Source organism: Sorex fumeus, unplaced genomic scaffold (genome assembly GCF_029834395.1).
Source record: "Sorex fumeus unplaced genomic scaffold, SorFum_2.1 ptg000034l, whole genome shotgun sequence".
NCBI classification, from domain to species: domain Eukaryota; kingdom Metazoa; phylum Chordata; class Mammalia; order Eulipotyphla; family Soricidae; genus Sorex; species Sorex fumeus.
Genome location: NW_026606091.1, coordinates 3014130 through 3040724, shown reverse-complemented (window position 1 = coordinate 3040724; position 26595 = coordinate 3014130). Strand labels below are relative to the sequence as shown.

The 26595-nt window shown below is 34.9% G+C and overlaps 1 protein-coding gene across 5 annotated transcripts in view; it reads left to right on the top strand.

Moving 5' to 3' along the window:
* MPDZ (multiple PDZ domain crumbs cell polarity complex component) overlaps nucleotides 1-26595 on the top strand; it is a 189427-nt gene that overhangs the window by 126218 nt on the left and 36614 nt on the right. For 2 of the 5 annotated variants that reach the window (XM_056117061.1, XM_056117060.1), the window contains 9 exons: nucleotides 1389-1481; nucleotides 8348-8525; nucleotides 11491-11601; nucleotides 16438-16536; nucleotides 17244-17315; nucleotides 19947-20109; nucleotides 23175-23371; nucleotides 24899-24990; nucleotides 25189-25279. In XM_056117061.1, coding sequence (XP_055973036.1) covers nucleotides 1389-1481; nucleotides 8348-8525; nucleotides 11491-11601; nucleotides 16438-16536; nucleotides 17244-17315; nucleotides 19947-20109; nucleotides 23175-23371; nucleotides 24899-24990; nucleotides 25189-25279 — 1096 coding nt within the window. The remainder of the gene's footprint in view (nucleotides 1-1388; nucleotides 1482-8347; nucleotides 8526-11490; nucleotides 11602-16437; nucleotides 16537-17243; nucleotides 17316-19946; nucleotides 20110-23174; nucleotides 23372-24898; nucleotides 24991-25188; nucleotides 25280-26595) is intronic. The other 3 variants (XM_056117062.1, XM_056117063.1, XM_056117064.1) reach the window with 3 other exon arrangements.

Genomic DNA, 26595 nt, shown 5'->3' with positions numbered 1-26595 from the left:
GAGAGGAATTTAGCTAGTAGGTAGAACCTAGAAGCAGATAGATTTTCTTTGCAGAGATTTGGGGGCAGGGGAGTGTTGTTCAGTGGGCATAAGGGTGTGCCCCACAAATGGTTTTCTAGGGGCTGGGGCCATTCACAGATCTACTTACCCAACCAGGCTGGACAGTTCATTTCTAAGATCCAAAGATGGAGTACTTCAGGGACCCACTGGGTCCCCATTTGGCAGTGGTTGGTACTGGTACAGCCATGTGGTACTGGCAATCAGACCAGGTCCAGCTGCATACAAGGCATGTGCCTTAATGCCTGTACTTTCTTTTTTGGTCCCTAGGTTTTCTTTTAATGTCTGGGAAAAAAAGCCCTCTGACACTCAGGTCCAAGAATAAATGAGTTTAAGAAGAAGCTGGGTATTTGCTTGCCAAAACTATTTGGAAACACATTCAAACACAGATGCATTATTAGATTAGATGACTTCTGATCTCAAAGATTGAAGATTTTAAAATTAGTTTGGTATTCCTATCAGTATAGAATAAATAACATTTGTGCATATATTTTCTTTAGATTTTTCAGTAACTGTAAAAAAGAACAGAAACATTTATTGACTCGCAAAATTTATCTTTGGTTATTTTTAAAGTATTCTGACATATTTCTCTTAAAATTTTGCTAACATTATAAGGACACTCGAACGTGGGTACACTTAAACTACTTCATATGAAGTCGTCTGTGTCTGACCAATCTCTATAGACAATAACCGATGCATAAAACATTTTCATTTCTGTTAAAGGCTGAAGGAAATTGACCAGAAATGTGTCAGTGGCAGAGCATAGGCATGACATATGTGAGGCCCTGGGAATTGATCTCAGCACTTAAAAAATGTTGTGGGGAAAGCAATATTCCATCCACATTAGGAAACAGAGATACTATACTCAGCATTCTTGAAAAGTTCTGGCTGGGCAGGGTTCTAACAGAGGTTGTGTAAATGTAAAATCTGCGCAATACCCCTAGCTTCTTTCACAGTTACTATATATATATATATATATATATATATATATATATATATATATTTAAATACTTGTTGAATTCTCTGATTTAAGTTCTGTTTTGCAATCTGCTCTTTTTTTCCTCTGTGTTTAAATACAAAGAAACATATTAGACAAGACGTGTATTTTTCAGATATTCCATAGCAAATTATGTTAGACTGATTTTAGGTAGTTTTAATTGTATAAAAGAATGGATCTTCCTTTCCCCTTAATGTAAAGTGTTATACATTTATTGGACAAATATGGTAGGAATAATGAAGGAAGTATTCAATTTATTCAAGTTAACAGTAAAAATACTTATACTCTTGCATGGACTTATTGTATTTTGGAATTCTTTGTAACTCTTTGACAGAGACATTCCAGAACTTCCAGAACGAGAAGAAGGAGAGGGAGAAGAAAGTGAACTTCAAAATGCAGCATATAGCAATTGGAATCAACCCAGGCGGTAAGGACTGTTTCTGTCTGATTTTTACTCGGTTTAAAGATAGGAAGGTGCAGTTTTAATTGCTGAATTACAAATTGGAGCAAGTAACCTCCCATTTCTTCTTATGTAGCATGGTAGACAATTGCCTCACACAGGCTTTGGGCACATAGTAGGGGCTTCAGTAAAGTTAGTTAGAGAACCTTATCCATGGGAAAAAGAATGAATAACATTTTCTGTAGAATGCTATCTTAGGTTGACCACTGTAGCACTATCTTCCTGTTGTTCATCAATTTGCTCGAGCAGGCACCAGTAACGTCTCCATCATGAGACTTGTTGCTACTGTTTTTGGCATATCAAATATGCCACAGGGAGCTTGCCAGGCTCTGCTGTGCGGGCGAGATACTCTCGGTAGCTTGCTGCGCTCTCTGAGAGGGATGGGGGAATCCAACCCGGGTTAGCCATATGCAAGGCAAATGCCTTATTATCCGCTACACTATCGCTCCATGTTGACCACCAGATGTTAATTTAAATCTTCTCTGGCACTTTTAGAAAACATATATTCAAACATTTATATTCAAAACTTACATGTATATAAACATTTTTAAACCACATGCTATGGTTATTTTAACCTATGATTTACCTAGTGTCAATTCCATTTGTAATAAAAAGAATGACTCCTAATTGTGGTCATATATAATCATCAAGCAACAATAAGGCATTTTTTCCTGTTCATGCCGAATATAATCAATTTAATGAGTTCAGATTATCAACCCAGTCTAGTAATTTTGAGGACAGATAAGTGTAAAACATAACCCTGCCTTCAAGGAGAAGTGATAATTTACTTAAAAAGGGAAGATGTAGAGAAACAAAATAATTAAGGTATAAGGTTAGTTGAATTAAGTATAAATTGTACATAAATTATAAATATCCATTGCATACTCCACTAAATAAAGTTGAGTTACATTTAGAAAACAACATTCTGTAATGAATAAATAAAATGCTCAAAAGAAATCACTTTTGCTCTTAGGAAATGTAATGTATTTGATGATAATTTTCCTTGCGCATAAATGAACTTGAATTTGTAGCCACACCATTTAAACACTTTCTATCTTGCATCATCTTATAAGTATGGAAAATATTTTTTTCATAAAAAATAGTCTTCTAAAATGATTTTTAGATTTGAAATCTGTCATAAGCTGTATAGCCTGTTGCAGAAATTGCTGTCTCCATTATTTTCTACAGAAGGAACAAAATATAAATGCTAGATCTGCACAAAAAAATGTGTATTTAATGTTTTTTCTTTTTAATTTGAGAATATGGGCAAATGAAAAACCATGAAATTATTTTGTCGCTCTGTTGTCACAGTGATAAATCTGAATATTGTTGTCTATAGCAGTCACATGAAAAGGGAAAGATAAATATAAATAAATGAATAAAATAGGGTGGAGAAAAAGTCAAATGAAAAGGAAGAGATAAATAAAAATTATTAAATAAATAAAATAGCATGGAGAAAAAGGAGTTTTGGGGAGGCAATATATGAAATGTTTTGAATAAATGGATTTGAATTCTAACTTTCTAAAACATTTCTAATCTCGGCTAGTTATCAGGTACTTTATCTGAAATGGACTTAATAAACTAGAGAGGAGTCAGCCTTATAGCAAATCCTTTTGCAAAGTGGCACCAAGTTGCGCAACACTTACAGAACTCTGCTATTTTCTGGGATTTTGTTTTACTGATTTATTATTTTTCTTTTTTTAAATGAAGTGTACTGGGTGTCTTTAATTTTGTGTCTTTGTATTACTGCAGAGCCTGGAAAAACTGTTGTTGCTATTGATGCATAACTTACTGCCATTGGCTTTTTATCTAAATATACATATATATGTATACAACAGTAAGCATACATATATTAATATGCACATATATATATTTTAGAAACTTTAGCTGTGCTGTCCACTTTGAAAATAGTATCCTGGATCGACCATGTTGGGTTGGCACTTTTGAGAAATTAATAGCCATATTGGTCTGAAACACTGAATATCGTTTTTCCCACTTACCTAGGAGTAAAACACTGTATTAAGTGTGTAAGATCTTATCTATATGGGTAAGATTACAGAAACTAATAAAGTTTTCTCAAAATACTTTGCATCCACTAACATACATAGAAAAACTAAGGTATCCTGAGATGAAAGGTCATAGAATGTTATGATGACACTTACTCAAATAATGATGGATGTTAGCAATTTTTACAAACATTATTTATAGGGAAATAGAGTATTTTAGTATATATACATTTTACTCTAATAAGCAATAGTGAGTTCTCTTTTTACTTTGGATGTGATAAATGCAAAGTAAAAGTAAACATCTGCGATTTGCAAGTGCAGAATCAGTGTCATAATGTATAAATCATTGTATAGATTTCTTTTTTCTAAGTTCAGTATTTTGCAGATCCATCATACTGGTATATAAAGACCTTACTCATTTGATGTATTTATTGTTTTACACTTCAGCATACAAATGTTCTGTAGTTTATCCCATCCTGATATTTGATTGGTTAGTAGCCATTCATTATGATATTATTCTGTACAGTAAATCCATTTCCTTATACTTATAAAATTTTATCAAAGCATATGTCTAGAATTAGACTTGCTGTCTCCTAAATAAATTTTGCTGAATTTTAAAGAAGTTATCAATCAAATGCTTTTAAAGGTAAGTTATAAATGTTTGAAGGCAATACTCTGTCCGTGCTTAGGTGCTGATATTTGCTTTGTGCCAGGGGTCACTCTTGGCAGTATTTGGGGGCCTAGTGGTGCTAAGGATCAAATTAAGGCCTCCTGCATGCAAAACGTGTGCTTAGACCTTTGAGATATTTTCCGTATATGAGTTTCTCTTTAGCTCATCCTCATTAGCTAGGAGATGATATGATAATTAAAATAACTGTTTTTGTCATTCTAAGAGGTAGAAAATGTTTTCTTGTCTTAATAAGCAATGTGTGATATAAAAAGACTTTTCCTTATTGTCATAGTGCTTGAATTTTATATCTTGCTAACATTATCACAGTGATCATAATTATTATACTATGTAGTAAAAGATTTATTACTATGTGACAAATCTTTTATACTTTATTCATTAATTTAGTGTCCCCTGTCCCTCTGATATTGAGACTCTTATTGGCCCTATTTCATAGCTGATAAAAAGTACAAAGAGAAAAATTAAGTTCCTGAAGGTGATACAATTATTATTTAGCAAAAGAGCATACCTTGGATTTGGGATTCTGGTGTAGCTCTCAGACAGCCTAACCTTTGAACTGTATTTTACCTTTAGTTTTCTAAATTTTATTGTAAAACACACACACATACACACACTCATATATATATATATGTGTGTGTGTGTGTATATGTATACAAATATGTAATAACCTACAGGTGTAGTAAGGAAGTTGATTTTTTTCTGCTAAATTAACCTGAAGCAGGATATATCTGAAAAAAGTTATAGTTCTCCTTTCATTACTTTCATTAAAATGGTTACTGTGTTATGTTCAGCATATAATTAATTGTATTTCTAAATTGTGGTCATTTTGTCAGCCTTCACTTGTTTATATTCTCCAATGTTTCATTGAGTTGCAGCCTTTCTTTTAGGGAGTGTATTAAAAGCTGTCTGTTCTCTGTTCCCTGTATGGAACGTAGGCTGCTATCATGCAAAGATGGTTTAACCTCTTTCCTATTCATAAAATGTGACTAAAAAGACCATCCACCTGATTAGAATAACATAAGAATTAGATGAAAGTATAGAGGACAATGTCAAGCACAAAATAAATACAATAAAGGTTTGATGATGATGTTATTTTTAGTGCTGAAGAAATCATTGGAAGTACTTTCTAATGTAATACCAACAACAAATACCCTCAGACATGTTTAATTTTATTAATTTATTTTTTCCTTTAAGAAAAGAATTTAGGAATTCAGTCCAATATTTTTTCAACTCATTTACTTATGATTGTTAATTTTGATTTTTTCTACTATTTTACCTAAGACACAGCTTTAAGAAATGAGAAATATTGTTGTATATAATTCCTAAAGTGAAGAAAATTATGAGTAGGTATTTAATTAGTTTAAACTATTAACATAAATTTGTTAAACACAAAAGTCCTGTGAGATCCTTTCAAAATAAACAGGTATAATTTCTAGAACTGTAGATTTCAATTAAAAAAATACCTCCCCAAAGAAAGAACTGTGTCAATGGTCACCTTTTGATTAGCTGCTTGGCCCCTAATTCTATCCATGGTGTGCTTTAATTCCAGCCTTTTCATAACTGGGATTTTCCTCATTGCATCAGAATATACCTCAAACCTTATCTCCTCACTGAGAAATCCTCATCTCTCACCTCTGAGTGCATACTTGAATGTCCAAGTACTTCTCCTTTTAATCTGCATGGAGCATATTAAAGTCTCATTAGTCTATCTCAGAACTCTCTGCTTGCTATATTTGTTTTCCTCCAGGATTCTGATGTCTACCCTCGTTTTGGCCAAATAACTTATTACAAATCACCTTGTTCTTATAACCTAGCCTTTTAACAAGAAATTATGGGATTTACTCATAACTGTTATAGCTATTCGCAGTTTATGGGTTTACTCTGTGGAGGTGGAAGTGCTTGCAACACAAAGGAAGTAGCAAGTGCCAGGGCCCTAAAGTTGGAGAACCTGCCCCTTGAATTTAGGTAACAGCAAGAAGATTATGTGGTCAGTGGGGTGAAAAGAGGAAAACAAGGTTCCATACAAAATAAATTGGGCAAGGTGGTAGTTAAATCAGAACATCTAGAATCTTGCCTTTCCTTTTCCTCCTAACTCTGACTCTTAGCAGATACACATAGTCAGAGATTTCCAAGGAAGTAAGAGTCCAACATAGTATATTTAGTAATGTTTATTTTCTTAATTTTGATTCCTAAGAAGCTACATGTATTCACGGATTGCTTGATTTCTTGATTAATGTGTGCAGTAATTCCTACATTGACATGTAACTTCTAAACTATTTGAAATGATTTTGTCTTGCTATTGGGAAAATTTAATAAGTTGAGCAAATCATATTAGCAAAAAGATAAGTATGTAACTTGTTCCACTGAATTTTTCAAGTTTCATTGTTTAAAAAACTTAAGCTATTTTTCAGCATGCATATCAGTAGCATAGTTATATTGTTATGTAACCATCACCACCCTTCAACCGCAGAATTTTCTTCATTCAACAGAACTGAAATTCTGTATTATTGCATTGTAACTTCTCATTCCCTCCACTCCCAATGTCTTATAGCAGTCGTTAATCCCTTTTCTGTATCGGTGGGTTTGAATATACTAGTTATGTCATACATGTGGAATATTGCTGTTTTTGTAAGCTTTATTTCACATACTATAATGTTTTAAAACTTCATCTTTGTAGCGCCCTGTGTCAGAATTTTCCTTCATCTTCAAGTAGAATAATATTTTGTCCTATGGATATACTAAATTGTTCATCTACTCATCTTTCCATGGATACTTGGAAAGATACCTATTGGTTACCATGAATAATAGTAGCATATTAATAATTATAACAATAACAGTGTGCATCTTTGTTTTTAATTTTTTAATCGTGTTTTAAATTTACCATGAATAATATTAATATATTAATAATTATAATAACAGTGTGCATCTTTGTTTTTAAATGCTACTTGGATTATTCTTTGGAATATAACCGGAAGTGGAATTGCAGATTAATCTAATAATTCAACTTTTAAGGTTTGAGAAACTTCCATACTGTTTTTGATAGTGACTGCAACATTTCACATGGCTACCAACATAGTATATAGGCAGTATACAAAGGTCCCAGTTCCGTACAAGTTTTTTTCATTTTTTTCTCACCAAAAATTTAAAAAATATACAGTAGCCACCCTAAAGGGCATATACTGGTATCTCATGGTTTTTATTAATATTTACGAGCGATAGCACAGCGGTAGAGTGTTTGCCTTACAAGCGGCCAACATGGCCAACCCGAGTTCGATTCCTCTGCCCCTCTCGGAGAGCCCGGCAAGCTACCGAGAGTATTCGATATGCCAGACACAGTAACAACAAAGTCTCCAATGGAGACGTTACTGGTCCCGCTCGAGCAAATCGACGATCAACGGGAGGGCCTTTACCTTTTATCTTTTTATTGTGATGTTGAGCAATTTTCATGTAGCATTTGTTCATTTTCTTTGTTTTTTGGCCACAACTAGAACTGCTCAGGGATCACTCCTATCAGGGCTGTGGGAAACATAGTGTAGTCCCTGGGGATGAACCTGGGTTAGCTGCATGGAAAACTAGTACATTACCCATCATCTCTCCACCCAATTTGTTGATGTTTAGAGAAATAAGTATTTTGCCCTTTTTTCAGTTGGGTTGTTTATTTTATTGTGATTGACTTTGAGGGGTTCTCTAAATATTTTAGAAATTAACCACTTATCAGATATGTTATTTACAACTAACTTTCCCCTCTCTATGGGTTGCCCCATTTACTGCTAGTATATATTTTTCTTTTTCTTTGTTTTTCTTTTGTGCGTGTCAGAGGTTCAGTGCGGAATGACACACCTGATGTTCTGAGGCTTCTTCTGGCTCTATGTTCAGGGACACTCCTAACTTCTTAAAGAAAAGCATAAGCAGTGCAGGGGATTGAACCAGAAATGGTTTCCTGCTAGGAAAAAACCTCTCTCCCTAAAATAGTATCTTTTGGTATGCAACACTTCTAGCTTTTTGTTTAAGTGTTGTTTGTCTGTTTTTACTTTTGTTCCCTGTGTTCCTGATGTCAGATCCAAGAAATTACTGTCACCTCTATTGCCATGATGTTTTGCTGCTACATTTTTTAAAGTTCAAAATTTTATTTTTTGTAGGGTTGAACTTTGGCGAGAACCAAGCAAGTCCTTGGGCATCAGCATAGTTGGTGGACGAGGGATGGGGAGTCGTCTAAGCAATGGCGAAGTGATGAGGGGCATTTTCATCAAACACGTTCTCGAAGATAGTCCAGCTGGCAAGAATGGAACCTTGAAACCTGGAGATAGAATAGTAGAGGTACCTCCTATTGAACCCTCTGTGCAAAAAGTTTCTGTTTGAGCTTTCCTTGGAGAATCATCATCATCATTTAGTTCGTTACCTCAAGTATTAGAGTCAAACATTTGTGGTTAAAAACACCCCTTTCATTGTGTTTCAGTTTCATTCAGAATTTTTCTCTTCAGTGAGTGCTTAGTTATATGTATCTTGATTTAGAGACTAAACAAATCAGTTTTTAAATTAAACTGTATAAAATATATACACATCTCCAAAAGGCATGTGCATCATAATTTAGTTCTTTATTTAAGAAGTAATTATCATTTTATTATATATATATACTTATTGGAGATATTTCCTTTCCAAGCAGATCATTTTGGTAAAATCTTTCATGCTAAGACCTCGTACAATTTCTTAGTACAAATTGTAAACAAATTCTTGTATTTTTCTTCATCTCAGTACTCTTCATGGTCATCACTGAGGACTGTGTGGTTTTGTATGTGTGCATATGAATGTGCACAAGTTTTATGTATATGTGTGTATGTAATTATATATATGTATATATACATATATATAATTTGAGAGAAAAAATTTTTATATTAAATTGAACCAAGTCCCTAAATGCAAAGCAGATGTTTTAATATTTTAAATAGCATTCTGTCAGAGTCACTCTCTTTACACAGGAAATATTCCTATTTTCCTGAAGCAGCCATTGCAATCTAGGTTCTATACTAGGCTCTGGGCATCTCATGAGAAGGTCATTGCCTCTCCCTGTCAATAAGGCAGAGTTTGCAGGTAGTCAGATCATTTGAGAATATTTGAAATTTGTTCAAGATTATCATGGTTTTGACTGAGAGCGAAAAGAATGGGTTATCTGCCCCAGGTAGGTTGTTGCCAAGGGTTGAGTTGAGTTTGTTGAGTTGCCAGGACTTACAGAACAGACTAAGAGACAGCTTTCTAGTAGAAATTGTTTTATTAGCATAGTGACAATTAAATGAAAGTCATTTTATAAATCTACCTAGATTTCACATGAAAATACCTTAACTGTATGTAGGAAGACTTAACAGTTCAACATTATAAAATAAACATTAAGGAACTTCATCTTTTATTGACTGAACATCATTGAAAGATGAAGAAGAAAGATTGGGACTTGAACAGAAATCAGGAACCCCACCTGTTGTTTTTTTACATTTTGAAGGAAGAGGATAACCTTTTCCTGTCCTCTCATGTCCATCCTTTTTTGCTTTGAGTTGGTGAGTGTGTCCCCAGAGGTGTTCAGAGGTTCCTTTCCATGATCCTCAGCTGACCATATGGTAGGTCAGTCCCTGAATCCTGTAATACCCTGGATTACCTCAGATACCCTGTTGGTGCTCTGGGGACCTTTGGGTCGCTGAGGTATATACTCATAGTCTGCTGCATGCGGGACATGTGTTTTAATTTGTATATGTATACACTGTATCTCTGGCCTAGTGCATCCTTACTTTTCACTAGATGCTAACTTAGCCCCTTTTTTAAAGACTTATAGTGCTATCTAAAATTCTGCTTTCAGATTTTCACCAGGAAGTTTATTTAATGCATAGGTCACTCTTAAAAACCTTTTGCCTAAGTGGAAAAAGTATTATTTATATTGCTCCTAGAAAGCCTTACTTGTTTGAACCCAATTGCTGTTTATATTGAGGGAGTTTAAATATCTCTTTCAAACTGAAAGTATTTTTTACTGTGTGTTATAAAATGCTATGTGTAATATAGCCATGGTCTATTGAATATCCTATGTACATGGGGTATATTTGTTAAATAGAAGGCTTAGACTAACTATGTAATTCTGGGGATTTTGAAACATGTCTCTGCTGAGTTTCTGAAAATGTAGGAGTAGACTAAATGAGGATGAGACTAGGTAAGTAGAGACTGATAGGCAAAGAATTTTATTATCACTGTGGCATCCTTAGGACTTGGCAAAATGATTTAACATTCTTTTTGTAACATATTTTGTAGCATTGTTTTCTTAACATCATATTTTTCTACTGATGGACAAATCATAGAATGTTATCAATATTTTAAATCTTCTAAAAATACTAACTACTATTTTATAAAAATTAGAAATATTTTTAAATATACACTGAAATAGATATTTTTATCAATCTTACGGAGGGTTTTAATTAAATGTACATATTATTTTCAAGGTGATAATGTTCTATGCAGAGATATAATTTTCCAAAATTATGCGCAACCTTACTTATCCCATATTTTGATTAATGAAAATAAAAAAAAATTGTATTATTGTAGTGTTTTGGGGAGATTAGCATTTGGCCTTTAAAAATCTTTTCCTTTCTGTTCAATTAGCATACAAAGTGATCTGATCTTCATCAAGGCAAACTAGTTAAATTGTTACAAAACCTATTTTTTTCTAGCCATTTATATAAGAACTACTATATTAATAAGCACAATTTCTTGGCTTTTAGCTTCTTTCTTGTTTACTGCAAAGATCCTTTTGTAAAACTAACCTTACTATAGTTGGATTTTTCTAAAAATTCGATTTTTGTTCATATTTTAAATAGAGAAATGCATAAAGCATCGACTACTCACTGTCTTTGAAAAACATGCTGTGATGAATTAGAGAAAAATGGGTATGGTGATTTTTATGATGAAAAATAGTGCTGCTAGGCAGTCCCTTCACATTATTTCTTTGATGACACAGAATCATCAATTTAGTGGAACTTAACTGTATAGGTAAAATAGAGGCAGAGCCTTCCTCTTAGCTGAGTATTATTTTTAGCTGATTACTGGTGGCACAAATCTGTGTGCAGAGTAAGAGAGGACAAGGCAGCCGAACAGATTCAAGTTTTGTAGCCTCATAATAGTCTCAGTCATTTTTGGTTCTGAAATAGGTTTTACAGTGACCCTCACTCCTGGATGCCGAAAACTCCAGATCCACAACTATTCTGTTGGTCTGTAGCTTCTTGAAATGTTAAGCTGAGGCCTTCCATTGCAGGTGGATGGAATGGACCTCAGAGATGCAAGCCATGAGCAAGCTGTGGAAGCCATTCGGAAAGCAGGCAACCCTGTAGTCTTTATGGTACAGAGCATTATTAACAGACCAAGGGTAAGCAAACACAAAGGGCACGGTAGGCATTTCCCAACAGTGTTCAACTTGGACTCTAGTGTATCAAGGGCCAAGTTTTCTGCATGAACAGATAACGGAGTCAAAATTTCAAAAGACAGTCTAAAGTTTGTTTGCTTTTCAGAGAAAAAGCAGTTATGGAAATCTCTCTGCCATGTTTCATACACAGGGGAAGTCTGTTGAAAACACACACAAATTGGACTCCTTGGTTGCCATAGGTGTGTAGAGAGATAATTATTGATGTTTTAGTCCCAAATTTGTAAGTTGTTAAGAGGAATATCGCTAGTCATTCAGATTAGTTCTTGCTCTCTGGTGGGGTCTCTGAGAAGCCAATGATATGGCGTTCTCTTTTTAAATATATTCTTTATAGCACAGCAGGTAGGGCCTTGCATGTGGCCAACAGGGCCGACCCAATTTCAATTCCTCCGCCCCTCTCAGAGAACCTGGCAAGCTACTGAGAGTATCTCACCCTCACGGCAAAGCCTGGCAAGCTACCCGTGACGTATTAGATATGCCAAACACAGAAACAAGTCTCACAATGTTACTGGGCCCGCTCAAGCAAATCGATGAACAATGAGAGGACAGTGACAGTGACAGAGTTCCTAGCTTTTGCAATTTTCTTATAGAATAATTAATTTATTTGTCTCTCCCACTGGATATTAAGTTCTCACATGATGAATTTTGTTTTAATTATCTATACAATAGTATTCTAGTGATTGCATGATTGCTTTATGCTTGGGAGGTACTTCCAGCTTGGTACTCAGAGGTCTTGGCTGATAGTACTTGGGTACCATGCAGTACTGGTGATGGAAACAGGACTTCTTGCATGCAAAGCATGTGCTCATTCTTTGAGGCATCTCCCCATCCCTGAAAACTGTTACGTTTATGTGCAGCAGTTTTCAGATTCACATGGGCTAATGCATCCCTTTGAAAATTCTTCAGAAGCATACACACTCACTGAAAAGTTAGCATAGCATTTCTGGAGCTTTTTTAGATGTCTTGAAATTCACAGTGATTTGCTTCTGTATTTCAGCTTAGAGCGACACACTGTCTTCTATACTTAAGAGGGAAATGCCCATATAAGTCAAAGATGCAAAAAGAATCATTTCACACTTAAAATAGTTAATTTTGGTTGTAAAATACTTTTCAATTTAAACGTTCAAAATTAAGAACTTAACGTACTGATGTTTGAATGATGGAAAGAAAGTAGCAATGAAATCAGTAAAAGAAAACCTGTCAATATTCTGTGTTCTGGAATACAAAGTGGCCAGATTTAACCTGTGGGTTTTTATTTTTTATTTGTTTTGTTCTTTTTTTTTTTGTCAAGACAGGTGTAGCTTCAGCCTGTGTTCATTATAAGAAATAAATTTAGTAGTTCTTAGTGTAAGTAGTTATCTCACATCTGCAGTTTTTATCATTCAGTTTTTATTGTTAGGTAATAATTATCCATTCACATGAGAAAATCTGCCAAATGGTAGGGCTGCATCATACTGCATTCTTTTCAAATGCATTCAGTTTGTTTAAATAACTACTTTTTTATTTTACTGTTGTTTCCATTTGTTGTGTTAAACATAGATACAGATTGATAGTGTTGGTAAATGGCTATTTAAGTTCAGTTAAAGCTTTTCTTTTTTTTTTTGGTGAGGGATAAGTTTCTTTCTTTTTTTCTTTTTTTCCCCATTATGTTAAATTCCTAACTTCTGATTATTTAGGACAATACACTAAAATGCTGAATAAGATTCTCAGTATAACTTTGGAAAACTTTAACTGCAAACATTTTTTTTCAGTGCTCTTGGTATAATGAGACAGGTAGATATTTTCTCACACACATGAAAAGCATTTCTACTTCACAATCAGAAATTTAACAATTTAACAATGCCTGATTTTATAGAAATTATTTCAGGGTAAATCTTGCTTAGAAGGGTTTGTTTAGTCAAGATACATGCAGCAGAGTCTAAGGCTGCTCCCCCAGAAGACGACTCCTTGATGGATGAAATATTCATCCATCAAACTGAAAGAATTTGAGAAATGGCAAGTGCTGGAAGAATTCTACTTCTCCACTTTCCCTGTAGTGTATTGTAAGTTCCTTATATGAGGGGGTACCCTCCATATAGACCCTGAGGGGTGCCCTCTGGGAAACAGACCCCGAAAAGAATCAGAATGAAGAGAACCTGCAGAGTTCCCCCTAGATTACTGATTACTGCCTTTCAATTGTAGAGGTGAAAAAATGTCCTCTTCTTTTTCTGATTCTTCTAAGGATAAAAATAATGAATGTACCTCTTTTTATATGGTTTATCTATATGAATTAGATTCCAAAGCAAATGGAACAAAATGCAGCCATGTGTCTTGAGCAAAGGAATGAGATAGGAGTCTTGCCCCAAATGAGAGAGGAGGGAGACACACAGGGCCCCATGACAAAGACCAGATACTCTCTTAATTAGTTGTTTGCTCCATCACATAGATCAGCTTCACTGATGGAAAGGTTATTTCTGATAAGATCATAAATCTGAATCATATCTCCAGCTTTCATTCTTCTAGATAGTTAAGGGAGTGGTAAGTTTCTCTTGACTTTCTTGCCCTCGGAAATAATACATATTCCAGTGTGCCGTGTCCTGGGGAAAGCCTATTCTGAACACCTTGGGAAGGAGGCCTGTCCTTCAAGCTCATATTCTCTTGTCCTATTATTTGCCCCACTATTTTATTTTCTTTCTAAAATGTAGTATGAAAACTCTCTCGTTGGATGATTTAGATTTTCATGATTTAGGAAGGCTTCCATACCACCTAAAATTTATATTTAAATAAATATGTCCATTTTTCCCTTGTTAGTCTTTTTTTAAACAAGTATTCCAGCCAAGAACCTCAGATGAGAAGAGGAAAGATTTTTTTCCTCCTCTATGCATGCATTTGCTTTAGGAAATCAGAATTAATTTTGCATTTAAACTGGGATTTTGTCAGTTATTTAATTCCTTATGGAAATAATCATGACTCTTCACCTCTTTGATTATTCAGAAATCAGTATTTTCCAGAAGTAGACCAGGTAATAATGGTCTTTACATAATTTAATCTGACATACTATCAACTAAAGGGTAGGCCCTGTTAATACAGACTGGAAAATGTTTAAATGTTTTTGACCTCCCTCTGCTTTCTCTTTGCCAATAACATTTCTATTTTTATCAGCTCTTGGGACTGTGAGCAGAAGTTTTATCATTGATTTTTTTAATAAGAAATGCAGTCTATTTCTATATCTTTTCCTAATAATACAGTGATCTACTGCTTCACTTACTATGGTCAAGCTGTACTTTTATACTCTGCTATCTGGGCCAAATTCTAATCCTATAGAGCTATGTAATTTTTTTAAATGCTAAACAAAATATGAGAGTGCTCTTTAAGTATTCCATATATGATTTTGTGCATTGTTCTGTGAGTTATAAGAGAAACATAAAAACCTAAAAAAATTCATGTATAAGGATTAGAATCTCCTTCTCACCCAGTATTGGGTTGTTGCTAGAATACATTTTTAATCTCTGCCTAGTAATTTCTTCCACCTTAATAAATGGTCATACTAGCATTTGTCATCTCTTTGTAAAGTAATAGTTGACATTTTCAACTGAAAATCAGAGAGAAAATTGAGATGAGCAGAAATGTCATTGTGCCCATTTCTTTTTCCAGTCTTCCCTCTGTAGGAAAAACATTGCAAGGAGAGCAGATTGAAAGGGTAATGTGGCATAAGCTTTAGTGCAGGCAGAATGAAGTAGGGTAGAGTCTTTCCAGAGAGTTCTCACATGCTGGTGGTATCACATGACAACCTCTCCCTTCTCTTCTTGCTTGCCAGTAGGACTTTTTTTTTTAGAGAGAGAAGTAACACAAACATTTAATTGAAGCCAAAATGAATTTAGATGTCTGCATTTTCCCCAAAGATATAGTCAATAAAAGAAAAAAACTGGTGTGAAAAGAAGAATTTATTGTGCTAAGGAAATTGCTTTTTTTTCTCCCGCCTTTAAACTATGAAAATGCTAAATTCTATCTGGCAGTGATCCTGCCTTTAATATGTATGTTCAACTCTAGCAGCCCTTGCTCAGGGCATATCATAAGCAAGCCACAAACCACGAAAAAGCCTCTGAACTAGGATTTTCAGATGTTACACAAAGGCTCATAAATCCTTCAGTGATATGGGAACGTTTTAGGGAATTCAAAGAAATTATGTTCCTATTCTTACAGAAAGTAGATACACAAATAGAGAACACCACTGTACAGTGATTTATTTCCTTTGAAAGTATTTGATTTATCTGTTTTAGTTAGAAAATACTGTTGATTTTAGTATATTGCAAAGTATAAAAAGTTTTTTTTTAGTGGGAAATAAGAATAATGAAGGTTCCCAATGAATTAACAGGCAGTTATTTATTTTGCATTTTGGAATAGAATATTTTTTCTTTTATAAAAACTCCTTAATTTGCTTTTAAATATAAAAATGACGTATGCTCTTAATTTTTAATTGCTTAGTGATATGCATGAAACATCAACATATAAAGTGGTATATATAATATATATATGCATCTGTCTGTGATAATGAGTGCATTTATTGAAAATAAAAGAAATTTCAGATAAATTTGAGACTTGTTTCTTATGTTGTTTGTAACCAGAGTTAGAATCAGGTCTCTATAGATAAACCTTTATTTCCAGACTGCGTAAGATGTGATTAATTAATAAATCTCACAGGATATGTCTTCGGTTATTTGAATCAGTCTGTACTTTGTTCTTAAAACCGAGTTGTTTGAAATACTTCCTTTTGCGCTCAGCGCCTCTTATGTTTCCTTTTAGAAATCCCCTTTGTCTTCCTTGCCGCACAACCTTTACCCTAAGTACAACTTCAGCAGCACTAACCCATTTGCTGATTCTCTACAGTTCAACGCTGACAAGGTTGGATAATGCCCATTGGCTTGCCTTTTGTGAATGCTTTGCTCTGTGTTTCTACTATGCCTTTGTCCCAGTTCACTGTTTGTGAAATATGGGCAGGAAAAAACAACCGCCAACAACTGTATGTTTGGAGTGGGCATGCGAATCCTTTCTTAAGCTCATTATCCTGTCAGAGTATATAGATTTTTATTCTTCATAGAGTAAGGGAGAATTGCAATTAAGTCCATTGCCTTTTTGATTTTTTTCATGTGAGTGACATTAACTGATACTTAAATTTTTGGCAGTTGTGAAATGTATAAATTGCTTTCACACATAATTGCTGGAAAACCTTTTATTGATTTCGATTCTCTTGATATAATGTGTTTCTAACATTATTTTCTGTAAAAGTTAATTACTCAACAAATAATTGTATGTGTAGGATTCTTTTAAATATTCATAATGTGTGCCCATAAAAGTCCCTGAATCAGGAATATGTATCTTACTCAAAGCCTTTCTATCTATAGTCTCATATTCTGATGGAATTATAAATCTAAAATTGAAACAAATTTGCAAGAATTTATGTCGTATAAATTGCCACCAAAAAATGGAAGGATAGCTATCAACATTTCTTTTATAAAGCATTTTATGAATATTCATTAAATTTTCATGTTACTATAATTTGGATTACCAGAAATGCCGTATCTGAAAGAATATGTTTTCTGTTACTGTAGGAATTACAGAATTCAAGTAGAATTATCTTCCGTTGTTCCCCAACTAACCCTTTTGCTCCCACACCATTTAAGGTTTGTTAGTGTGAAATTTCCATGAATAAGTGGGTCTGCTGCAGTATGCTATGTGTGTTTAACGTGTGTATAACATGTTATACTTGATGTATGCATACATGGCATGGAGTGACTTAGAGTACTCTTTGCATTTTTGCCAATGGTCACAAAGTGATGTCTGTTAAAAGAGTTCTGTTTTCTTTTAGTCAATTTTAGGAACTGCCAAGAACTATCTAAATGCATGGTCTCAGTGAAAATGAAGTTTTTAGGAGTAGTGCATAGTACACCTAACTACCCCTTTATTAAATACAGACATATTAATTTGACAATTGATATGTTAGGCCATCATTTTCATTTACTCTCAGCATAAAAGTATTATGCCTAAGTAAGTTCCTGAATAGTTTTTTTTAGATAATATATATACATATATATATATATATATTTGCTTTTTGGATCACACCCAGCAATGCACGGAAGGCTCTGCACTCAGGAATCACCCCTGGCGGTGCTCAGGGGACCATATGGGGTGCTGGGAATCGAACCCAGGTTGGCCGCGTGCAAGGCAAATGCCCTACCCATTGTGCTATTGTTCCAGCGCCAGTATATTTCATTTTTAAGGAAAAAATATTCTTAGAAAAGCTACACCAAATAAAATCTTTAAGGTTTTCATCTGTATGTCTATTAAAATAATGAAATGTTTACATTAAATTTTGTTATACATTCCAATAAATACAACTTTAACTCATCCTTGCTAAAATTTCCCATTGTTCAGAGACATATATAAAACTTCTGAAATCTGAATTCCCCTATGTCCAACCGTAGTATATTTAATAAAACAGTTGGATTAAATTTTGACACTTTTTGTTCATACATTTTCACTTGTACAATGCTAATGTGAGAAATTCATGTTACAGCACTTGAGAAGATAAGAAAATTTGTATTTGAGGTAGTAATCTCTACCTTGCCAATTGTCTATAAGTCAAATTATTTAACATAGCACATTTGTAAATTAAAAATCTATTGCCTGTACATTTCAATCAGCCTTCCTGTACTTGTGAAAAAAATGATATTGATGTTTATTAGGCTTATCTTTTGCTGAGCTTAAGATTCCAGAATACTCTATGTTATCAAGGAAAGTTTATATTGAGTGCCGGATAGCTTTAGTATTAGTTATATTTTACAATATTCCAATTCTTAACACCAACTAATAATATTGGATATTTGGGCATGCCTATATTTGTATCATATTTTAGACATATACATCACGATCACAACCATCCTGTTATTCGTCAATTGCCTCGAGCAGGCCCCAGTAACGTCTCCTTCATCCTAGCACTGAGATTTTTTTAAAAAGTGCCATATTCAAGGGTTCTTTCAGAGTTAGAAGAATAAGACCCATCATTGTTACTGGTATTTGGCATATTGGGTACTCCACGGGGAGTTTGCCAGACTCTGCTGTGTGGGCAGGTTACTTTCGGTAGCCTGTCAGTTTGTCCAAAGTAGGAATGAAATAATAAGATGTCACAATAAGATGTCGCGCGGCCGCGACATATACATATTAAATAAAATAAGGTTTATCAGAGGTATTTTTGTGTTAAAAAAAATCGAAAAATGTTCAGCATATTAGGGACAACTTCACAGCATGATTGGAACTTTAGCTAGCTATCTCTGACCCTTGAATTTGTATGTACTCTCTTAACATGGAAATTTGAGGAGACAGTCTGATATAATGTAAAATGTACTGGATTAAGTAACAGGTAAAATACTGCCATGTAATTTTGACATTTCTTATTCCTTAGATTATGCATCTATTAAAATTAATAACAATTTCAGCCACTAGGACCTTTCAAACATTTAATATCCTGTAGTTCGAATGTAAGAATTTGATAATACTAAATCCTTTTTTTTAAAAATAAACTTACAGTCCCAAATGACAGCAAATATACCATAGTTTGAGTTAATTTGAAGTACTCTTTCATACTTCCTCACATGTAAGTGCATTGGCAAGAAAATGGTGGTTTAGTACCTCGGAACCAGCCCCTCATATCTGATTTCGTGCTTTGTGCTAACAAGCGGCTCCCAAGCTAGTCGAACGTGCATGCGAGATGCTTGCTTTCATGGATGTTGTTTGAAAGATGTATCTGAAGAGAGGATTCAGGTAGCAATAAAGTTTCTTCATATTTAGTTTTATAAACAAGGTTGGAGACTTCATTTCTTGGTCATTTTATTTCTGTTTTAATTTGTTTTTTTATAATTTCTTGGAAGATTTTATGGATTCCTAAATCTTGTCCAGATCCTTGTACATTTATGATACTTTTGAATGAGAAGTGTTTTCACAAAGAAGTTTGTGTTATTTTTTATGTTAAGTAATTTAAGCTTTTAAATTGAATGATGCCCGAGCCTCAAATGCCAAACAACAGTCCAATGTGTTATATTACTGGGCAACTATTTTTTAGTGTGATTAAAATTTACCTGAATCCTATCTACACTATAGCCTGTAGATTGCATGTGTGTATATATTTATCTTTACCGTTATTTATATGTCCTGTATTTTAAAGCCAGGCTTTGATTTGGTTTTGTCCTCATATCTTTTCCTAAAGTTTTTCTTTTTTTAGACTGCACGTACCCACTGCATTCCTTTTGTTCCCACAGGCACCCAGTCAATCAGAATCAGAGCCAGAAAAGGCTCCACTGAGCCATGTGCCTCCACCTCCGTCTTCAGCATTTGAAGAAATGAATAATGATAGTGTACAGTCATCTGCAAGCAAAGTCTCAGAAGATGTGGACGAAGAGGATGAGTTCGGTTACAACTGGAGTAAGTTGTCTTTATGTAATAAATTTGATTACGAGATACAGTAAAAGAACTAGGCTTCTCAAGGCCTGTGCCCTAGATGAATAAGTTCGTTTTAGATTTACTTGCATATACTGCAGTTTTGTCTGGGCGGGGGAAAAAAACTGTTTGTTTTGCATGAATACAGCACACATTCCTGAGACATGAAATCATGTTTTCTCTTTCCTTTATTGTAGATTCCTATTAAAACCCGGTTTTCTCTTTGCAGGAAAATTAGTGTTGGATAGCCACAATGTGCTTATGAGTGACCAAGTCACTGCCTCTCTCTCAGCCTCAAATTCCTCTTTGTTAAAATATTTGTTGGTGAGGTTCACTCCATGGCTTGGAGGCCAGTCGCACATGCTAGGGAAAAGGCAGCTCAGATAGAGAACGGAGCACCAAGTAAATGGTGTTGGGAGGATCCTCCCAGGATGGGAGATGCATGCTGAAAGTAGACTATAGACCGAACATGATTGCCAATCAATGCCTCTTTTGCAAACCACAGAACCCAAAAAGGGAGAGAGTACAAAAGGGAATGCCCTGCCACAGAGGCAGGGTGGGATGGGGGAGATGGGGGTTGGGAGGGATACTAGGATCATTGGTGGTGGAGAATGGGCACTGGTGGAGGGATGGGTACTCGGTCATTGTATAAGTGAAACCCAAGCACAAAAATTTGTAAGTCTACAACTGTACCTCATGGTGTTTCACTAATAAAAATTTTTTTTAAAATTTTGTTTTGGGACCACACCCAGCTGTGCTCAGTGCTTATTCCTGACCCTGAAACTTAGGGAGCACTCCTTGCAGGCTTGCGGGGACTATATGAGGTGCTGAAGGTTGAGCACGGATTGGACACCTGCACTGCAGCCTCCTCCCTGCTGAACTATCTCTTCAGCCCCCAAAGAGAATTGTTTCTATTTTTCCTTAAACATTTGAATTTTATGTTTTTTTTTTAACTAGGGTGGTAAAAGTATAATTGTTTAGATCAAAACTTTGGTTGTTCAGACAGCTATGTTGCCATGCTGTTTTAACCTGGTAGTTTTTCGTCTTTTTAAAATGTAGTTCTTATTTAGATTGTTAACTGCACATCAGACAATGTCTGAGGAGTGCTAAGAACAGTAAGTCCCCAGAGATAGCTGCTGTTAGGATCATGGCCAGACTTCTGTTCTTCAAAAGAAATAACCTTTTTTTCTGGAAAATGTGAAAAAAATTAGTTGTTCTAAATCTGTCAGTTTTTGAAATATTTAAAAATGCCATTTATTTCGTTTAAGAAAACTTTGATTTTAGGAAGTAAATAGTGTAAAAGTCATGCTGTTGACTTCCAAATGGCATCAGGAAACAGCAGTTTATGAAATGGATTAACTAAGAACAATGTAGAATGTATGATAATAGCAACATTTTTTAAGAGATTTAGATGTTTAATAAATACGAGTTTTTAACTTTCAGTGAACATTGAGTTTATAGTACTCATTCATAAAGGAAGCCAGGAAATACATATTCTGAGGAAAATATGAAGCGGAAGGGTTTTTTTTTCTATTGTTGTATAACAAGCCATGTTATCACTTAATGGCTTAAGTTTAATGTTTTCTGTTGTTGTTGTTGTTACTCTGCCTGCCGAGGTGCTGTGGTTGACTGGACTCTACTGCGTGGTCTCCCAGATACTCACTGTGCTTGGCAGTTACTCAGGCTGAGGACCTTTGATACCTAAGTGTAACTCCACCTCTCTAGTTAAAAAATAATCTAAGCCTCTTAGCATATGAAGGAGCGAGGTGTAAATAGTCTAATTTCATTTCAGATTTGTTTCTGAAAGCTGGATCAGGTACATCAAGGTGTCCTGGCTGTAAAGATGCCATGCAGTCAGAACCCCCATTTCCTTTATTCTGGTTGAACAGCTGTCCAATGTCATGGGATGGGCAAAGTAGATGTCCTTAGTAGAAAAGCTTACATTGGCCAGAAAAAAAAAGTCCTGGGTGTTTTATTTTCCTTTACAAATGATAAAATAAATTTCTGATTCTATCTATAGTTGGGTTTATTCACATGAACAGTTCTCTTGGGCAGCATTACTCCTGATTAGGCAGAAACTGGACTTTCTGCACCCTAGTTACAACAAATTCCTCAAAGTTTCTGTATTCCAGGAAATCATTTATGATACTCATATGACAAATCTAAGAATTGATTGGCGCTCCTTAAGAGTCAAGAAGTATATATTAGTAGAAATAATGCTGTTTTGATATAAAACTAATATCCTAGTAAAATATTCAGTATGGATTACCTTTATTTTTCATAGTTTTATCCTGAGGTTTGTTTTTTACTATATATAAATTCTAGGTTTCTGTTTAGGAAGGTGGGAGAGTGGGTTGGTTTGGTCCATACCTGGCAGTGCACATAATTTACTTATGGCTCTGTGCTGAGGGATCATTCTTGTGGTCCTCAGGATACCTTTTTGTTACAGGAATTAAACTGGGGTCAGCCACATGTAACACAAGCACCTTAATCTCTGTGCTCTCGCCATAAATTCTGTTTTTCTTAATGAGCTCTTTTGCAGAATATGACCTGTTGTAGGAACATATATCTTTGAAATAGTAAAACTCTTACAACTGCATCAAAAGTTGAATATGATTCCTAGGGGCCATATCAATAGTATAAAGTACAGGGTACTTTCCTTGAATGTGACCGACCTAGGTTCAATGCCCAGCATCCCTTATGGTCCCCTTAGCACCACAGGAATAATTCCTGAACATCGTTGGGTGTGACCCAAAAACAAACAAACAAGTTAAAGATGATTCCAAGAAATGACTGATTTAGCAAAAAAACTAATTATAAGAGTCTTGCAAGATTATTGGATTTCTCTGTAAAATACCTCTAAAGTCATTTTAACTTGCATGATGTATTTATCACTACTGTTTTAGCGATAGAGAAATTGACTTTTCATTTGAAAAACTGCAGAAGCAGAGATCATTAGTTCTTGAAATTAATGACAGGATAATATACTCATTTTATTAAAATCATTTGGGATGAATTAACTCTTCATATTTTCTTTTTTTCATATGTAGGATATATCAGAGAACGATATGGAACCCTAGTAGGTGAACTGCATATGATTGAATTGGAGAAAGGTCGTAGTGGTTTGGGCCTCAGTCTTGCTGGCAACAAAGACCGATCCAAGATGAGCGTTTTTATAGTGGGAATTGATCCAAATGGAGCAGCTGGGAAAGATGGTCGATTGCAGATAGCAGACGAGCTTCTAGAGGTTAGTTCTTATAGAAAGAATGGAATGAACTCTTGCTGTACCCATGCAAGGGAATCATGGAGATACAGAAAATCTACCCAGGCATCATATGGTGACTACAAAAACTATCAGTTACCTAATAAAATAAATACATTTCAGCAAATTTGGCTCTAAACCAAACGTCTATTAAGTAGAATCCATATTCCCATTAGCTTCCATTTAAAGGCCATAACTGTGTAAGACAAGAAATAATTTTGCCTCGAGATAGTAATAAAAATCACACTTTGAAAAAAAATTTTGCACTATATTGTCACTAGAGGCTTTTGATGAGCCAAATGGTGTGTCACTCCCCAATAATGAATGACCCAGTGGACATTCTGGAAGTTGAGTTCATAATGCTAGAACTGCTGGGTGTGGAGTACAAGAGCATCAACTTTAAGCCCAATAACAAAAGCACTAACTCCGCCGGCTAAACAAATTAGTGCACCATATTTTATGACATTTGTTACTGTATTTGCTTTCTTTGTCCTTGCATCCTATAGGCTGGAATCCTTTTTTTCCCTTAAAATAATTAATACTTTTATTTCTAACTTTTTTAAGTTAGGAAAAAAATTAGGCACCATAGTTTACAATATTTTTAATGATAAAATTCCAGGCTTACAATATCCCAATTCCACACCAACCACCAGTGTCACCTGTCCTGTATCTCAGTCTGCTTCCTTTCTGCTGCCTTAGTAACCCTCTTTCCAGGCCTAGTGTATTTCTCTGATATCAGCTGATATCAGACAGCTCAGTCAGCTGTGGGTAACGGACTGGAGGACGGCTGTGTTTCTTTTAAGTATTGTGTCATTCAGGCACATTTTGCTGCTTGAATACTAACTTTGCTGGCTTCTCCCAGAGATTAAGTCCTAGGGTTTGAAATTGCTTCTCCCAGTGATTAAGTCCTAGTTTTTGCATTGTAGGAAATATGATAATAAATGACTACAGAGATTTCCTGTTGATCCTTTGCTTTGTGCAGGGCAGGTTGTAAGCCCAGTGTCTGTGACAATTACTTTGTACACTGCTTTGGTCCATGAGGTGTCTCTTTACCAAGAGTCCTTATCAGACCACATGGATGGCTTACTGAAGCTGCCTTTAAGTATGAGTTTTTCTTTATTCACTATAAAAGTTAGGCTCGTGTTCTGAGAAGAGGGGAAATTATATGTAGGAGATCTCAGTTGACTTCCTGTTAATCATCGATTTGCTCGAGCAGGCGCCAGTAATGTCTCTGTTTGTCCCTGTCACGTGCTAGTGTGTCCAATGGCATCTGTTCATTCTAGGAACACGAAGAGCCTCAAATCGATTGTTCAGGGTCTTGACGAAGAAGTCTGACCATCTTGTAGGTGGGCGGCCACGCGGTCTTTTGACGTCCTGTGGAATCCAGTCGGATGAGATATATAATATGTATATATTGTTTCAAAGGAAGACACCTGTGCTTTTTAATTAGCTAGATAGAATGATTCGATTTTATGAAATTAAGATTCCAGCCTTGGTATTTATTCCTTACAGATAAATGGCCAAATTTTATATGGAAGAAGCCATCAGAATGCTTCAGCAATCATTAAATGTGCCCCATCTAAAGTGAAAATAATTTTTATCAGGTGAGTATTTTTTTTTGGTACACATGACACTTTTGTTAGTTTTTCAGTTCTGTTTAACTTTAAATAAAATTATTTTTGTGTGTTATAATTCTAGAGCTTTGGAATTACTGAATTTAATAATATTTCTTATCCTTCACATGAAATAATTAAAATTATGTGAACCATTATAACAAGATAGATCAATGCATTTTCTTTCAGAAATAAAGATGCATTAAATCATATGGCTGTTTGTCCTGGAAATCCAGTAGAACATTTGTCTGCAACATCAGAAAATACTCTGATTAAAGAGGTCTGTAGTTCATGTTTGTTTTTCTGGGAAGGTTTAACTGATGTAGCACATATTAATCCAGAAAACATTATAAAACATATACATGAGATTAACAGTCATAACTTTGGCTCCCAGGGTTTTATTATTTAAACACATGTAAATAAGTGTGCCCCTTATATTAAGACTACCAATAGACTTCACATAGAAAATAATGACAGAAAAGGAGTTGTCCTGTCTCTTGAGAGAAGGTAGAAATAAGAATGCAGAGGAGGTTGAACTGAAGCATATGTTTGAAATAGATTTGAGGCAATTATTGCAAATATAGGGAATGAAGTGAGAACTGGTATTGTACTCACTCCATTGGAAAATCCAAGGAACTGAAAATTACAGAACATTACTGAACAGTTAAGGCAGAGAATGGAAAAATTATAAGACCAGGGTTTCTGAGAAAGGAGAGAGGGTTAGGTCTTATGAAACCTGATAAACATTAGTCTTTATAGTAGGAGAGAGCTCACCAATATATGAGAATTGTATTTTAAAGAATGCTAGAAATAGTGCAGAGAAGAATCAGAGAAGGAAAGTTAAGTTAAAGGAAAGGGAAAATCCCTGATGTAATTCAAGAGAATTGTAATGCAGACTTGAATAATGCAAAAGGTTATAGTTGGGTACATCTGAGTTCTATAAGTCAAGTTAATGTAACTTTGTCCCCAAATAAATGTACTTAAAAAGAAAAATGAGTGAGACTTTATCTAATAAATACTTGGTGTCCATCTTCTGTTCACCATGTTTTTAGTTGTGAACAGGAGCATGAGTTAAACAGACAAGATAGGCAAGACTTTTAGGTATCTCACTTGGTGATTTCATTGGTGATTGGCTTTGACCACCATAGAAAAATTAAAACGAGGAGCAGATATTTATAGTATAGAAATGCAGAAAGATCCATTGCCAGTGGGAAAGCTTATTTGAAGGCATACAGTTGGATATTTGGACTATTACAGTTTAGAGGTGAAGTCCTATAGATAAACATGTGGCATTTGATAGCCACTGAAATTGAAACTTTTGCCTATAGAGATAGTTTACAAGAAGATGATGTCTCAGGTCAGAATTTCATAGCCTCAACAATATAGAGAATTGCTAACAAAGAGTGATCAGAGAAGATTAAGAACCAGATTGTGTGTTGTCCTGCAGCTAACAGAGTATATTCCAGTAACAGGAGTAAATTCCTCAAACTTCAGTGCCGTGAATATATCAAATCAGAAAATGAAAAAGACTGTGTTGGATTTGTAAATTAGGAGATTGCTGCTGATTTTTTTTTGAGGGAGCACATGGTAGAAAAG